We start from the raw sequence: 18,390 nt of genomic DNA, 5'->3' as shown, positions 1-18,390 counted from the left end.
GTACTTCATCTACTTCAACCTCTGAGTGAGTACAGGTGGACTGTTTGGCAAATAAAGTATCTGGGAGAAACTGGACCAATGAGACAAAACTGGAAGGGAATGCTGACCCAGCTTGTGTGGTCCTCCTCAGAGCATCCACCTGTCCTTCCTGAGAACGGTGCCGCCGTACTCCCACCAAGCCCATGTTTGGTTCGATCTGATGAGGGAGTTCAGGTGGAACCACATCATCGTCATCGTCAGTGATGACCACGAGGGCCGAGCTGCCCAGAAGAGACTGGAGACGCTGCTGGAGGAGCGAGAGACCAAGGTGAGGCGTGACCACAGAAGGTTGAGTGAGTGTGCCATTAATGTCTGCTGTATTTGAAACCGCACCTCCATCCATCTCAAAGAGCTGCTTCAGTTCCAAACCCTCTCTTAAAAGACTCAGTGGGTGAAGCCACAAAATCAAAGTGAACATTTCCAGATTTGTACTAAGTGACCAGTTTCTAATGTTCTAATTTAATGTCCTATTTAATTCAGTTTTATTTATTCATACAGTGTAAAATTGCAAACAAAACAAAAAACAACCAAAAAAACAAAACAAAACAACAAAGTCACCCCAAGTTGCTCTAAGCTGACCCAGTCCATGAGCAAGTGTATTTTCAACACTGGTCAGGAAAAACATGAAGAAACCTCAAGCAGACCAGACTCAGCGGAGTGACCATCTGCTTTGGCTGAATTACCAAAAACAATATTACAAATAAAACAAAGAACCATCAAACATGTTGGAGCTAAGCAACTGTATACATACTGAAGTCCAGTGGTGGTTTAAAGGACATCCAAAGGGTGTAGAGCAGAGATCACCATCAGATCAGGGACTGAAGGAACAATCCCCCAACCCAGACCCCAGACCTCCACACGTCCCACAGAGGTGTCACATGTCCCAGTGCTGGAAGGATCTCAGAGGATTAGATGGATGGTCAGAAGAATTGAGGAAGCTCCAAAAATGCTTCATCAACCCTTCAGTTGTCAGCAGCTTGACTTCATACAGTGAACAAAACAGAAATCAGTCAGTTGGAATAATAATAACCCAGTCAGTCACACCGCCTCACTTAGAATGGCGAACGAACAGAAAACATGCTAACATTTTTGCTGGTAAGAGTTCTATGCCTCACGAACATTCTCCAGTGATGAGACTGACTCTTTCTCTGACAGTAATGGAAGTAATTGAAGTTGGAGGGAAATAATGACTAAGTTTGTAATAATTATGAGATTGAGGGAACAGATGAGCCTTTAGTCTGGATTTGAATGACTCCAGAGAATCCGACTGTTTTTTTCTCAGTAGGCAGATTCTTCTGTAAACCAGGTGCACAGTAAGAGAAATCTCTGTGACCTGCTGACTTCTTTTTAACCTTTGGAACTTGTAGGAATCCCGCGTCCTGGGAATGCAGAGTGCAGGCCAATACATAAGGTTTAATTAGCTCAGTCAGACAGAGAACCGCTCGTCCATGAAGGATTTTGTATGTTAATAACAAAACCTTAAAATCTGACCTCGTATGGACAGGAGGTCAGTGAAGGGAGGCCAAAGTCGGGAGGGAGGCCAAAGTCGGGGCATATGGTCAAACTTTCATCTCCTCGTCAGAACTCAGCAGCACCAGCTGCATTTTGAATAACATAACAATAACAGTTATTAAAGCAGGTTACTCAGGTATGAAAAGTATTTAACAGATATATTTCTCTTACATGTGTCATTGAGCAGCGTTTATTCCACAACCTCTCTCTCACACAGCAAAGTTACTTTTTCTTTTCTGCTATTTTTTTTTTAAAGAAAACAAACTTCTGCTCTGCAAAAATAGTCTCCAAAGGCACAGACGTCCAAACCTGTTATTGCTCTCAAAATAAAAAAATAAAAAAACCCTTTAATTACAGACAAGTCACTGAGGACTAAACAAAAGGATGAAACAATTTACATGTTCTAGCTACTTTAATTAATTATTCATTATTTTGAGAGCCATACTTATTATGGAAGACACATCGAGATTGGTGAGATAACTGAGTCTAACCTAACCCTAACCACGAGAGAACCTAAGCAGTAATGCAAAATGATTTTCAGTCTGACCCAACAGTATGTGATGTGTATGTTATATGATGAAGGCTGCACTGAGAACAGCAGTAGCACTGTGGTGGTGTCAGAGTCCTCTGCCAGCAGAAGGTCATTCTCCACTTTAGTAAGTGCTGTTTCCGTGGAGTGGTGCATTCTAAATGCTGACTTCAGCGGCTCAGAGAGATCATTATCAGCAAGATAATCCACAAGCTGCTGGGAAACTACTTTTTCAAGGATTTTTGAGCAGGAAAGTAGATTTTATATTAAAGCTGGATCTTGTTGAGTTCTAAAAATCGGTTTAGTCACTGCAGATTTAAAACCAGCAGGAACAGAACTGGCTGTTAGTTACAGAATAATTGTCTTCAGCATTGTGAGTCCAAGTGAAGACCACGGGTCCTTCAACAATTTAGTTGGTAACAGATCAAAGAGACAAGCTGTATTTTTATTTTCAACAGCATTTCACACGTGATGGTGTCAAAAGCAGTAAATGGTATTTTTCTGTCTACATTAGTGAGGGGTTCACTCGGTCTGATGAAACGATTTTGGCTTTGATATTTTTTACCTAATGTCCTCCACTTTGTCTTCAAAGTTGGACTGTAAATGGTGAACAGCTAGCAGACGGTTGTCCGTGACTATAGTGCCAAACACAAATTTTGCCTTGTGCTTGTTTTTGCTGATTAAGTCTGAATAATCAGATCTCTGAGCAGCCAGAAGTCATGTTTGTTCTCCAATACTCCGTCATGTCAGCAAAGATGAAGGACTTATCACTTACAGCTACACCATTTACACTCCAGCATCCTACACGTACACGTGAGGTGTCGTCTGTGTGTGTTAAATCGGGTTAAGTTAAATAAGTGTTTGAAACTTGAGTGTCAAAATTTTACAGTCAGTGGAACAGCAGAGTTGAACAGATTAGTGAGTGACTGTCACCCACTGAGACCTGGTCACTTCCATGTCTTCACACTTCGGACCGTGAAGCCACTGCAATGCAGAATTTTCCAAGCATCCTCAACAGCAGGTAATAGAACAGGGATAAGGAGGTGGGCAACCAATATGTAGGCCTGGGTTCAATTCCTGGTTCTGCTACCAGCACAGGCACCAATGGACCTCATGGCCTACAGAAAACTGACTTCATCTACAAATTGACAGCACTGAAAGATGGTCAGTCTTACTGAGATGGAGTGTGTTCCAGGAGCCCACCTACATACAACCTCAGGTTTGCATTAGTCACAAGCCTACAAAGGTGTTCACCTGTGGTCTCGTTTGTTCTGGAGATGATGCTCCAAAGGACTCTCTCCAAACTTGTTCCTAACGTCTGCAACCTTCTAGTAGAAGGCAGCAGCAAAATTATTCCCACATAGTGCTGAAACAAGAAATTACTTTTTCCAGTGACACGTTTTGCAGTTTTGCAAAATACTTCACGGTGAAGTGCAAATCAGATCCAGTCACCAACACCCCTATGATGGGGGGTTCATGCAATAATGATGAACGTAACCACAGCATCTGTGCAGTAACGTAGATGGCGTGCCACCTGACCTGGCTGGTTTTCCTCAGGAGTTGGTGACATCAGTGTTCTCACAAAAAATGACATTTTGTTTTGAGGTGTTTCTTTAGATTTGTCCAAAGAGGCAAAATATTTGTTCAGTTAAGCCAATGAGATGACATTTAATCAATTTTGACACATTAATTACTTTTACACTTAATCACTTTAATTTTCAGACCAATGCAGGTTCAAAATAACCGGCAACCTCACTGGCTTCTCCTGCAGGGGGAGTTGCTTCACGTTAGAGTTCCAGGGGCCGAGGTGCCAGCGTGAAGGGCCTCAGGGCCTGTATCGGACTTCAGTTTATAGATTAGCTAGCAGGTTAATATAAACCATTTAAATAAATAAATAATAATAATAATAATAATAATAATACATTTTATTTGTATTGCACCTTACATTTCAAAGAAATCTCAAAGTGCTACAGCAAGGATTTAAAAACAAAACAGATTTTAAAAACAGATTTTGTAGAAACCATTTCAAATGATAAGATATCTAAAAGGCCTTTTGAAATAACAATGTCTTTAGGCCTTTTTTAAAGGCCTCCACACTTTGTGGGGCCCTCAGGGTCTCTGGGAGGGAGTTCCAGAGCCAAGGGGCCACTGCCTGGAAGGCCCTGTCTCCCATGGTGGAGAGTCTGGTCCTGGGTTGGTGAAGGCAGTGTGAGGAGGTGGTGGAGCAGAGAGATCTTGAGGTGGTGTGTGGGGTGAGGAGTTCACTGAGGTAGGCAGGGGCGGTTCCGTGCATGCACTGATAAGTCAGGAAGCAGAGTTTGTACTCTATTCTGTATTTGATGGGCAGCCAGTGGAGGGATCTGAGGACAGGGGTGATGTGGTCAAACTTGCGCCTCCTCGTCAGGACCCGGGCAGCACAGTTCTGGATGTGCTGCAGCTTTTGCATGTTTTTACCAGGGGTCCCGATGAGGAGGACATTGCAATAGTCCAACCTGGAGGAGACAAAAGCATGGACCAACCTCTAAGCATCCGGTTGGGAAAGGGAAGGGCGGAGTTTGGCTATATTTTTGAGGTGGTGGAAGGAGACTTTGCATAGGTGGCGGATGTGGGTGTCAAAGGTGAGATGTGGGTCAAATCTGACTCCAAGGTTGGTGACGGAGGTGGACAGGGGAATGTTGTGGCAGAGAATGGGAATACTGGTGAGAGAGGAGGACTGGGTTTGATGTGGGGTACAGATGAGGATGGCTTGAGTTTTGTCAGTGTTTAGTTTGAGAAAGTTATCAGTCATCCATGCCTCTATCTCCTCCAGGCAAATTCCTGCACTACCAGAGGTTCCACTGTTCCACACTCTGTAAACTCTGGCATCTGGCAAGGACTAGTTGTCTGCCTGGGTGGTTGCCATCCAGAATCAAAGGTAGTTCCATCGTTTTGTGGATGTGGTGTCGTGCATGTTCCCAGACCTAACGAGGGGTTAAGCTAGCTCATCTAGCCCACTACTGCGGCTCTGACAGCCAGCTCGTGTTCAGTAGCTTTGAAAACCAGCTTGCTGTGCTCATTTTTGAGCAAACACATTTTAATGTTGCTCCCTACTGACACAACTGGACCAATCAACGCACAAGATGGGTGGAGCTTGTTAGATGCCTCCTCCCCCATTCCAACACATTCCAAAAAAAGTGAATCAAAGGTTTGGAAGTAGTGTACACTGTGTGACATCATCCTGTTGTCAAAGCGACGTGGGCGTGGCCTGGGAAATGAGTATGTTGCAGACTGAGCGACTTGAATCAACACAAACATTTTGGCTGTGCACTCAGGAAATACTGTCTTTGACTCCACCCACTGAGGTATGCATTGGCTGCTTGGATTATTCGTGTCTTTATCTTGAAGTAATATTTACAGAACTGAAGCGGTCGTCCACATTTTACTTCAGACTTCATTCACACATTAAATGGTCATCACTCCTTCACCATCCCTCCATCATCCTTCATCATTTCTTCATTTTATTCATTACTCCATCAAACCTGTTATCCATGCAGCTTTACCCACCATTCCTCATCCTCCCACATCACTCCTTTTCCTCATTCATACATCATCCATTCATCAACATGACATCACTCTGTCAACCTTCCATCATCCCTCCATTGTATTTCCATTACTTGTTGTTCATCTCTCCATAATCACCTGTTGGTCATCTTTCATTCACTTGTCAGAGAGATGACTGACAGGTGACAATCATCTCTCTGTCACCTGTCGGTCATCTCTCCGTCACTTGTCAGAGAGATGACTGACAGTTGACGGAGAGATGACAAAGAGATGATTGTCACCTGTCAGTCATCTCTCTGACTGGTGACAGAGAGATGACTGACAGTTGATGGAGAGATGACAAAGAGATGATTGTCACCTGTCAGTCATCTCTCTGACTGGTGACAGAGAGATGACTGACAGTTGATGGAGAGATGACAAAGAGATGATTGTCACCTGTCAGTCATCTCTCTGACTGGTGACAGAGAGATGACTGAAAGGTGACAATCATCTCTCTGTCACCTGTCGGTCATCTCTCTGACAAGTGACGGAGAGATGACCGACAGGTGAATGAGAGATGACTGACAGTTGACGGAGAGATGACAAAGAGATGATTGTCATCTGTCGGTCATCTCTCTGACCGGTGACAGAGAGATGACTGACAGGTGACAATCATCTCTCTGTCACCTGTCGGTCATCTCTCTGACAAGTGACAGAGAGATGACCGGCAGGTGAATGAGAGATGACAAAGAGATGACTGTCACCTGTCAGTGATGTCTCATTCACCTGTCTGTCATCTCTCCGTCACTTGTCAGAGAGATGACCGACAGGTGACAATCATCTCTCTGTCATCTCTCAGAGAGATGACTGACAGGTGACAGAGAGATCACCTGATCATCAGATGACCGACAGGTGATGGAGAGGTAACAAAGAGATAACTGTCACCTGTCGGTCACCTCTACGTCACCTGTCGGTCATGACTCTGAGAGATGACCGACAGGTGAGGGAGAGGTAACAAAGAGATGACTGTCACCTGTCGGTCACCTCTCCCTCACCTGTCGGTCATCACTCAGAGAGATGACCGACAGGTGACAGTCATCTCTTTGTTACCTCTCCATCACCTGTTGGTCATCTGACAGGTGACAGTCATCTCTTTGTTACCTCTCCATCACCTGTCGGTCATCACTCAGAGAGATGACCGACAGGTGACAGTCATCTCTTTGTTGCCTCTCCATCACCTGTCGGTCATCTGACAGGTGACAGTCATCTCTTTGTTACCTCTCCATCACCTGTCGGTCATCACTCAGAGAGATGACCGACAGGTGACAGTCATCTCTTTTTTACCTCTCCATCACCTGTCGGTCATCTGACAGGTGACAGTCATCTCTTTGTTACCTCTCCATCACCTGTCGGTCATCACTCAGAGAGATGACCGACAGGTGACAGTCATCTCTTTGTTACCTCTCCATCACCTGTCGGTCATCTGACAGGTGACAGTCATCTCTTTGTTACCTCTCCATCACCTGTCGGTCATCTGACAGGTGACAGTCATCTCTTTGTTACCTCTCCATCACCTGTCGGTCATCACTCAGAGAGATGACCGACAGGTGACAGTCATCTCTTTGTTACCTCTCCATCACCTGTCGGTCATCACTCAGAGAGATGACCGACAGGTGACAGTCATCTCTTTGTTACCTCTCCATCACCTGTTGGTCATCTGACAGGTGACAGTCATCTCTTTGTTACCTCTCCATCACCTGTTGGTCATCTGACAGGTGACAGTCATCTCTTTGTTACCTCTCCATCACCTGTCTGTCATCACTCAGAGAGATGACCGACAGGTGACAGTAATCTCTTTGTTACCTCTCCATCACCTGTCGGTCATCTGACAGGTGACAGTCATCTCTTTGTTACCTCTCCATCACCTGTTGGTCATCTGACAGGTGACAGTCATTTCTTTGTTACCTCTCCATGATGATGATGGAGAGGTAAGAAAGAGATGACTGTCACCTGTCGGTCACCTCTCGGTCACCTGTCGGTCATCACTCTGAGAGATGACAGACAGGTGACAGTCATCTCTTTGTTACCTCTCCATCACCTGTCGGTCATCTGACAGGTGACAGTCATCTCTTTGTTACCTCTCCATCACCTGTCGGTCATCTGACAGGTGACAGTCATCTCTTTGTTACCTCTCCATCACCTGTCGGTCATCTGACAGGTGACAGTCATCTCTTTGTTACCTCTCCATGGTGATGATGGAGAGGTAACAAAGAGATGACTGTCACCTGTCGGTCACCTCTCGGTCACCTGTCATTCACCTGTCAGTTATCTCTCCGTCACTCCCCCTGTCTTTAATCTTCCTTCTGCTAGAAGCTTCACAGCAGCTTCTCTTTCATCACAGCGACTTATTTTTGCACCTTTTCTTTTTTATTTGTCATTTTCCTTATTTTTTATTCTCTCAGCTTTTTTCCCATCTTGACAAATGTTATGTTTTTATTCTATTTGTTGGTCGGTTACCAGGATCAGTGGAAAAACGTAGATTACATATAAACTGGTGGAACGTTTGTCCAAAGAACAGGTTCATGATGCAAGACTTTATATTAAACACCATCTGAGGATTTGTTTTTTTTTTATGCTTTCTCAGCTATAAAAAACAAAACAAAAACAAAACCTTGCACCTGTAACCCCTGGTTGTCTGTGTTTGGATGTTGATCTGGATCCAGAGAGAGATTTTTATCTAAAGGACCCTCATTAGTGTGCATACCTCCACCAAGGCCTGAAACATCCTCATTAATGTGGTTTTGTTTTTAATTTATTTAAATGACCTTTTGATAAGAATTGATCCAAATCCAACCCACTGTACTGGTTTCTCTTCTAGGCCAGACCCAAAGCTTTTTCCAGACTCCAGGAGTATCATATCATCCTGCTAACAAACCAACAGATGATGGGAAACATAACCTCTGTGATGGATAGTAAAGGTGCAGGACTGTGCAGCCTTGGTGGAGTTAGAAACTCTTCAAGTTATTTCTTTATGTCCTTCTTAAATGTCATGTTGTCTTTGACTCTACAAAGCCCTTTTCAGACAAAACTTGATGCCGGAGTTCACGTGGTCTCGACCGCGTCATGCCTAAAGTGTCCTGAGCAATTTTTCTGTGACACTTTTCACCTTTCATTGTCCAGAGGCTGGAGCTCTCATGTCTCTGCGCCTTGCAAACGTTTTCTGTCCCTGTTGCAGGATCACAGCATGCACATTAGGTTCAGTTTCCAAAAAGAGACTGTTGTCAGAATTGATCATTCACCCTGTTCAAATCCACATGAGGTTGAGGACGGGTGTGGTACTGAGAGGATCCTGGAATGGGGCAAAGTAAAGTGTTCTGCCAGGGTTATTAATTTATTTATTTTGGTCATGTAGATGCTGTGATCTTTGTGGAATCAGTGGACACTCTGATTGTAGCACTTGAGAAGTTGAGTGTCTGGGTTTTGGATGGTCCTGGATCCAGACTGAAATGGCTTCCTGTTCTTGTCCATCTGAAGTGTCTCTGTATGTGGTGAAAGTGTTGAACTTGTAGAGATCTTCACTGATCTCAGCAGGGACGTTCATGTCTCTGGGTCCTTGGCTTTTGAGATCCAGAGACACCTGGGAAGATCTTATGGAATCATGAGATCCACGTCTTTAGGGTCCTGGTGGTTCCTGTCTTACTGTCTGGTTTTCAGACTTGGACTCTAACCAGTGACCAGAGACGATGATTGGATGGCTTTGGTACCAGGTCTCTGTGGAGGATCCTTTGCTCCTGCTGGATTAAGGATTACTTGGGGAAACTCAGATGAGGAGGATCACTGACACGTGAGGAAACATCAGCTCAGACATTTAGTCCACGTGGTGTGTTTCTCTGAACATGATCCAGCACACAGGTGCATTAGGGTTGAGGACTCTAGCAGCTGGAGAAGGTCAAGGACATGCCCATACTTCAGCTGATTGTGGCGGGTAGATGATTACTTTCAGGATGTGAGGATAGACCGGTTTTTTGCCGGGGTGGTTGCCATCCAGGACCCATGTTGGCTTTGTGGTGGTGCTATGATGTGTGACACCAGACCTGGCCTTTGAATGGAGTTCCTAAAAAGCTGGTTATGAATTAATTTACTTGCAGCTGTTTTGGAACACTTTTCCTCCCAGTGTGATTTTAGTTTCTTCAGTCCAAAGTCTTGAGTTAAAATCAGGAGGTCACTGGTGTCGTTTTTGTGTTCTGAGTAATGGTCTTTGGTAAAGCCGTTAAAACATGATGCTTAATATGTTGCATGAGTCATGATTGATGTTCCAGTTGTGTCTGAACAGGGCTTTACTGTGGACAGGACTGCTGTCTGTCAATCTGTCTGTCTGTCCATGTCATCCTTTACATTCTTCATCTGCAGTCATGCGTCTGGTTACTTATCACCTCTTAGCGCGAAGGAGCACGGCATCGGAGTCGTGCAAACACATCCGCTTCCATTGACATGCACCTGTTGTCTGTCCACGTCAGCAGCGTCCACTCAGTCCAGAACAGACCAATTAGTCCTCCTCCTCAGAACTGTCTGGACGTCCAGGCAGTAGACAAATACAGATGCACAACTGCACGAACAACATCACAAAATGAGTACACACACCACGAGTAAAGTCCAACCTTACAAACACAGTGGCAACAAAATCTCCTTCACAGGAAGAAACCTCAAGCAGACCAGACTTGGGGGGGAATCAACCATCTGCTTTGGCCAAGCTACCAATAAAAACCCCACATAAAGTACAAAAGCGAAACATGAAACACTCAGGCAGAAATGTTGCAGTGAAGTGACCAAATACATGTTCCAGTGATCACAGAGATTGATAGAGAGCAGTGCGTCAGATCAATCACTGAAGGAACTGAAGGCGCATTCAGATGGTGTTTCCGTAAGTCCTTGTCACACTCCAGATTCCAGATTCCCACAGTTCCTCGTTGATCTTATGTCCCGGTTCTCAGAGAATCTCAGAGGGTCAGATGGATGAAGCACAGGAGATTCCAGGTCAGTGTCTCTAATGTTCCACATCTTTATCAGCAGCTTGACCTGGAACAGAGAACAGCTAGAAAAAACAGACAAAGTGCCAGCAGGGTCCAGGGTATAATTGGCCATTTGTGGCTACTTTTGGTTTTACCTTTATAATTTACCTTTAAAAAGTCTTTACCTGGTCTTGTTTGGTGTCATTTTTTTCAGCACAACCTCACGTGTGTAACTTTACAGTTTGTCATTCATTCTGACCTACTGTATTAACACAGTGAACCTAAAATCACATAAAAAACAAGATCCAAGTTGAAAAAAGTTTTTTTTTTTTTACTGTGAAAACCACAAACTTGTTTAATGAACCACTTTCATAGCTTAAAATGTAAATAGAAATTGTAAATTTCAAAAACACATGCACATATGAAATTATCATATCATTCATATTATCATATGAATGATAACAAATTATCAGCATGCTTATAGAGAAAAGCATTCAACAGCGACTGCACTGACCCAAATGACTGATGACTGGTTATGGGAAATGGACAAAGGTAACATTATTGGGACAGTATTATTAGACTTCTCCGCTGCTTTTGATCTCATTGATCACAAAATTCTTCTAAAAAAAACTTGAATGTTATAGCTTCTCCAAATCTGCTGCGCAATTTATTAGTGATTATTTATGTGACAGAAAACAATTAGTGTATTATAATGGATGTTTTTCAAATGTTTTAACTGTGAAACATGGTGTGCCACAGGGCAGTTGTCTTGGTCCGCTTTTATATTCTATCTTTACAAATGATCTACCATTAGTGCTTGATACAGCAAGCATTTCAATGTTTGCAGATGACACAACAGTCTATATGGCTGGGAAATCAATTGAGGAAATTAAAACAAAACTTGAGCAGGAAATTAAAAAGATTGACAATTGGATTGAAGACAACAAACTCATTCTGAATGTAGGAAAAACAGTAAACATTGTTATTGGAACTAAACATTCCTTAAGAGCTGAACCACAACTAAATCTTTTAATGAAAAATACAGTTGTTAAACAAGTGGAAGAAGTCAAACTCCTTGGGGTCTGTATTGACAGCCAACTGTCCTGGGACAAACAAATAAATAATGTAGTCTCTAAAATGGGACGGACTTTGGCAGTGATAAGAAGATGTTCAAGATATTTAACTAAACCAGTGATACCATATGTCATTCAAAGTTTGGTGTTGTCTCAGTTGGATTATTGTGCAGTTGTCTGGTAAAATACTTTAGTAAATAATGTAAAAAATTACAGCTTGTGCAAAATAAAGCTGCACGTGTGGTGTTAAAATGTGGTTTTAGGACGAGTGTGGATACAATGCATAAGCGCATCTCTTGGCTTTTGGTGAGGGACAGGTGGCTATATGCAAAAGCAAACTTTTCAAGAAATATTATTACAACTCAGATCAGTGGTGGCTGGTGAAAAACAGTTTTGGTGGGGCTGCTGTGCAAATAGATTCCCTGCCTTGTCCAGTACAGTCATTCAAGTGAACAGTTGGAAAATTACTACAATTCCACAATAATCATTTCATGTCCTTCTCAAAATCAGCAGTTTTACAGATAAAGTTAACCATTTACAGCTATATTAGTCCCCATTTCTACTTTGGAAAGGAACAGTATCAAATACAACACTCAAGTTCTTGAGCAAAGAACATTTCACCATTTGACACCAATTACACACATAGTACACCAAACTGTACTGAACTGACATTATCTACAGACAAACAGATCCTGGGGTTCACAATGACACCGACCTCAACAGAATAGAAAATATCACCAAATTTACACTCTTTCAAAATATGGAAAAATTCTTCAGTTGACAAAAGAACATTATTGTTCAAATTGCTATTTTAGGGTTTTGTTTTGTTTTTAAACTGAGCAAATAATTTGTTTTAGAGTGTGGAATACTCCAAAGAATATTTCACTTCTGTGGACTGATCCTCATAACGTGTAAAGTGAAATCAAAATACCAGCATGGCTGCAGCTTTGAACACTGTTACAAACAGCCCTGGCCTCCCCTATTACCATTATAAGTGGTCTGCTGTCCCAATAAAGATCACAGCTTTGACCCCTAAAACAAACAAAAAAACATCACTCATTCGTTTTATCTTAAATTTTCATCCTCGTTTCCACACCAGGAGCAACATTCAGGAATAAATCTGAGCAGCTCGTCAGCTGAGCTGAAGTGGATCCAGAGGAGTCAGTCCACAGCTGGCAGAGGTGGATGCGCTTCTTTCCATCTGCGCAGATCAGCAGCCTCCGTGACGTGTGCGCGCTGACAGTGTGAATGAAGCCTGACACGGTTTATAAGGAGTCAGACAAACGTCTCTCCTCCAACCGGGATGTGCAACTGTCATTAAACCAGGAGAAAGATCTGATGTGCGCACCTCCATGCGCCTCCAAAAGGATCCCCGCCAAACTTTGGTGTCATTGATTTGATTAGTTTTGTCCCGTTTTAAACCTCCAAAGAGTTTAACTTACTCCAGCAAAACACACGGAGACAAAATCAAAATAAATAAATATAACCCAAACGTCGTTGTCCCCATCATCTCTTCCTGACTGACTGACAACAGCTGCTGAAGCGTCACGTGTAACACTGACTGTAATCTAACGTTCCCGCATTTTTGTTGCAAGGACTAAAATTCCGGCGCCCCAAAGCCATTAATTTTTGCAATGTTGATTTGCCAAATATTTATTAATTTGCCCTAGTAACTACATACAATTGGTTATTTCACTGCACTTCAAGGGCGCTTTGAATGAAGACGAGGAATGATACGTTCTCTGCTTCTGTCGGTGGAAATGCACTGTTGAATGAGAGTCAGTTGGAGGAAGTGTTGTTTTAATCATTCATATTACATGTAGGCACATACTATTAAGTAAAACTGACATTGATAATACCTTTTAAATATATATATATTATGACTTTTCCCCTCCACATCTAGGAGGGCAGAGCCCGAGCGCCCCCTATGGGCCAGCCGCCACTGACTCAGATACCGTCTGTCCTTTACCAACAACTGCCTTTTAGTAAGGATAGTCATTTTTATCCAACCAGGCATGCCAAAGGACTGTGTTTCATTTTGCCTAAATGTAGAACAAACCAGAGTCAACGGACAGTGATGTTTTGAGCCATGAGAGAATGGAATCATTTACCACTAAAGTTAAGGGAATTGAGCAGTGGACTGGGTTTTAAAAAGGAACTTAAAAAGTATTATCTGAGGCAAATGGTTGAAGTATTGTGATGTATTATGAATTGATTATGAATGAATTTATTCTGAATGTATTATGAATTTTCATTATGATTTACAGGCCTTAATGGAAATCTATTATGTTATTGTACTGAAACTGTGATTAAAACATGAATGGACCCCAGGAAGAGTAGCTGATGCAGTTATACTGCAGATGCTAATGGGGATCCAAATAAATAAACAAATATGTACCTAAAAATTTAAATGCAATTATTTACATAAATGCAAGAAATGCTTCAGGTGTTTTTTTTGTTTTTTTGTACAATTATTTACAAAACCGTCAGATATCACAATAAGATTTAGAATGTAAATATAAATTGTACATTTTGGAAAACATATAGTGCAGGAAATACGAATGCTAAACAATTTACAAAACAATCAGATGTCAAAATAAGATGCAACACAAATTATTTGTGCCACTCAAAAAAACAATTCCTGTCCAACACAACACAGAGGGGCACATCACAGGTCTGACACTTCCACGGTGTGTCACTCCGTTGTCCACCTGAAGGCACCGTTGGCACCTCACTCTGCCTTTTGTGGCTTTTTGGTGAGGATCTGTGTCTGTCACAATTGGCACAGGAACGTGGTTCTGGCTCCTGTTCTGTGGGACACCTGTCTTGTCTGTGGCACATAGTTGACACACCATAAAGTCCTTGTGTGTCTGGGCTGCACTTGCTTGACACTGCTGATCTCACGATGCCAGATGAATGCATTTGTGGTTGCAATGTTGAAGTACAGCAACATTGTCCTGCAGTTGAGCTGGTCAGATAGGTCGACTCCATCCATGTTTTTATTATAAGCAAACACCAGGGTAGGACAGGGAATGTCTTTCACTGTCCAGCGTCCATCCTTCTCATCCTTCACCCTTCTCTGCACTGTCTCACCCAAAATCACATGATGGATGGTGGAGCACACAGACACCTCCTGTGTGTCCATCCACTTTACAAACACCAGAGGCCCCTCTTTTATCCATCTTATAGATCCTCTTTCAGATTTTTCTCTTTCAGAGAGCATTTGCCCTCCCTCTGGGGCGTCCTCGTCTGTTCTCCCTGTATGTGCCGCACGTCCCAAACTTCATGTTCATAAACAGTTTGGGACTCGTACAAATTGTCCATGTAAATGTGGTACCCAGTACCAAGCGAGGATGGTTGGATCAGGTTCATGAGCACATTGTATGACCAGTGGTGGGCACAGTTGCGCTAATCCGCTAATTATCGAAGCTAATGTTTTCAATGTTTTTTGAAAACCATCAGCAGACTAATTATCTTCTGATAAATTTGGGTCCAATCCACTAACATATTTGTGCAGGCGTGGTGAACAAATCTTAACAGTTACAAACACTTATAAAGTCTGAAATCAAAGATTTGAGTACCTACCTGCTAAATGTTTTGTGGTCGATGTCATGCTTCTGTCCTGTTTGGGTTCCTGTCTTCATCCCCTTTTCTTTCAGTTTAGCCCATTTTTGACTTTGTTTTCACTTTATGCTGCTTGATTGTTTTTATTCTTGTCTGTTTCTGATCATTCATGTTCATGTATTATTCTGTGTCGTTCTGGTTCTTTATTGTATTCTTGGTTCTCTTGTATTGCAGTTTCAGTTTAGTCATTTCTTGCTTTTCTTTCTGTCACTAGTGTTGTTCTTGGTTATCTTTTATTTTATTAGTCATGTATGTATTGGTTTAGCTTTTCACATTCTTTACATTATTCTTTAGTCGCAGGTTTTGCTTATTGTTTATCTTCAGTGTTTTGTATCTGATTATGTTCCGTTTGTGATTTATTTCTTATGAGTAATTTTGTATTGTCATTGTATTTATTTCTATACTTTATTCAGTGTCAGTTCTGTTTCAGTTTTGTTTATTATTATTATTATTACTGATATTGATCTCCTGGTTTTCCATTTTGATTAGTCACATTATCTCTTAGTTTTTTCCCATTTTGTTTTGCTCACTTTTATTATTGTCTGCCTTAACCACATCTCTTTTTCTCAGTTAATTTTCCAGTCACTTAGTTCTTTTGATTCGTCTGCTTTGCTTTTTCCTCCCTCACTCTCTTGCACCTGCTCCTCATCTGTCAGCCACGCCCCCCTTTCCAGATCCTTCGTCCTCGTGTACCTTGTTTTCCTGTCACCGTCTTCCTTATTTAAACTGCGTCTGTTCGCTCTCTCACTGCTCGTTTGTTGATGATGTTCATCACTTACCAGCACTTCATTTCGTCCTGTTTTCACTCTAGCCGTGCTTTCATTCTGTTCTGTGTACCGGATCCTGTTTTTGCCTCAGTTCTGAAAACCCCGTTTGCTCGTGTACTGACCATGCCTGTTTTTGACCACGTCCTCTGTCTCAGTCTTGCCTGGTACTTTTGCTCCGCAGACTGCCTTCCTGTTATCGAACCCCTGCCTGTAATAAAGGCCTACATTTGTGTCCAGTCTCTGTCTGTGCCTTGCCTTCACTCAGCCAAACAGAGGAGAGCTGGTTCCAGGAGAAACCACTCTATAGTCTGCAGGCAAAAGAGAACTGGTCACAAAAAAGAAAGAAAGCAAAAAAAAAAAATAAATACATTTTTTTGACCTCATATTGATTTGCTGGCAATATCACCCAAGTCATCCAGAGGCATACAGTTTTAAAGATATATGTTTTAGTTTTAAAGTAATGCACTCATTTTGAAGGTTTTAGTGTGGACATGCTGTGTCCAGGTGCATTATGGGTAATCTCAGTACATTTACGACAGGAGAAATGCATTTGAGACGCTCTGATCAGGCTCTACACAGACAACAGCATTAAACCTTTGTATATTGTCCCTAAAACTCTCGTGAATATATTCTCTGGATTTACAGATGTTGTTATTGTGTTTGTTTTATGCAAAAATGAAGAAGCTCAGGTTGCTTCTCTGTTATTTTCAGTTGGAATCATTGCAGTCGATTCCTGTTTGCTTTTTAGGCTCCTGTTTATGTCAAACACTGTCTGTCATCTTTGTTCCAGAGTAATATATATATATATATATATATATATATATATATATATATATATATATATATATATATATATATATATATATATATATATATATATATTTATATAAGATGTCTGAAATTCAGTTTGCATTTATTAAATTCCACACAGCTTAAACGTAGCAGACACGGATTATTTGGAATATTTGTTTTGGCAAGTTTTCACTGTCTCTACTGCCATCTACTGGCCAGTAATGTTCATGGCAGTATTTGTCCTAAGTATTGAGATATCTCATAATCCTTTGTGCGCCAGAGAGTTGTTGCAGTCTCTTGCTGCAGCTGATAAAAGGAATAAAAATGTACATTTTGGTTCTATAATGTTCATTTACAATTGTCATCGTGTTTTCTCAGGGTACTGTTTAAACCGCAGCAACTGTCTGGCGCGGAAAGGATTATGGGTTACGGTCTGAGCACCTGGGCACCAGTAAATGGCAGCATTCTAATTATTTTGACCCTGGTTATATCAGACCATTGTCTAATCACAACGTGACTTTCTGGCTTTTGAAAATGGCTTTTTTTTTAAGAAATAAAAAAAGCATATTTTACAAAAGCACATTTATATGTAAACACCAACACACCCCACATTAACGAGTTGGTTTTTACATAGAATGAATAAGTCAACCAGTCAGTGTTACCAGAGGCTCATTTTGCCCATAATTCCTTTGGCATCTGTCTGTGTTTATTGTTACAAATCTTTAGAATTAGTGCATTATTTAAAACCAAAAGGTATGTGTTATATTTTAACTTTGTACAAATGACAGAATTGACATTAATGGAGTTATTCTATCCGGATTAATTTAATTTATAAATCAAAACCATAAGTCAAAACAGCTTTATTTTCCAAGACCTCTGCCTCACAGTGGCACTGTGATATTCTGTTAAGGAATAATGGCTTGTTTTTTGTGTGTGGAGTTGAGCTGAGTTCCCCTCAACGGTTTCACTGCTGCAACATATGTAGTAAATAGGAGCTTCCAGCAGTGGGCAGGGCGCACAAAAACAGAAGTGCTGACTCATTGTTTCGGTTTGTGGTTACCTTTGATGCTATCAGAAGCGATTGTGGTGTTAAAACTCAAAATCAGCTTGTTAGTAGTTGCAAGTGTACTGGAGATAATACTGAAAGTTTTCAGTTAGCTGTAGCTTCCGATAAATTTTTGGGTGGTTTATCGGTTTACCTTCCTAAAAGATAACTTTTCTTGGCTTTTAGATGACATTTATTGTCATTGTCATTACACGAGTGCAACAACAACGAAATTACATTTACACTCCAATTACCTCAGACAAGATACAGCAATTAATCCACAATTATTACTTGTTTACTGTAATAATGGCACACATCAGACCTAAAGACAACACATATACATTTGACATGTTTATGTGCACTAAACTTTGTGATGATCAGTATGTCACTACCACTGATGACCAGCAGAGGGGGCCAGTTGTTAGATCTGGAGATACAGGCAGGCAAGGAGTCAGAGAACAAGAAGAGGTGAAGAAAAAAA

At 41.6% G+C, this 18,390-nt stretch overlaps 1 protein-coding gene across 2 annotated transcripts in view; it reads left to right on the top strand.

Annotated features, from left to right (window-relative positions):
* Positions 1 to 18,390, top strand: part of LOC117511350 (glutamate receptor ionotropic, NMDA 1-like) — a 170,047-nt gene that overhangs the window by 43,173 nt on the left and 108,484 nt on the right. For both annotated transcript variants that reach the window (XM_034171389.1, XM_034171388.1), the window contains exon 4: positions 131 to 307. In XM_034171389.1, the coding sequence (XP_034027280.1) occupies positions 131 to 307 (177 nt within the window). The remainder of the gene's footprint in view (positions 1 to 130; positions 308 to 18,390) is intronic.

The sequence above is a fragment of the Thalassophryne amazonica genome, chromosome 5 (genome assembly GCF_902500255.1).
Source record: "Thalassophryne amazonica chromosome 5, fThaAma1.1, whole genome shotgun sequence".
NCBI classification, from domain to species: domain Eukaryota; kingdom Metazoa; phylum Chordata; class Actinopteri; order Batrachoidiformes; family Batrachoididae; genus Thalassophryne; species Thalassophryne amazonica.
Note: the sequence above shows the minus strand (reverse complement) of the source record. Positions and strands in the feature narration are given on the sequence as shown.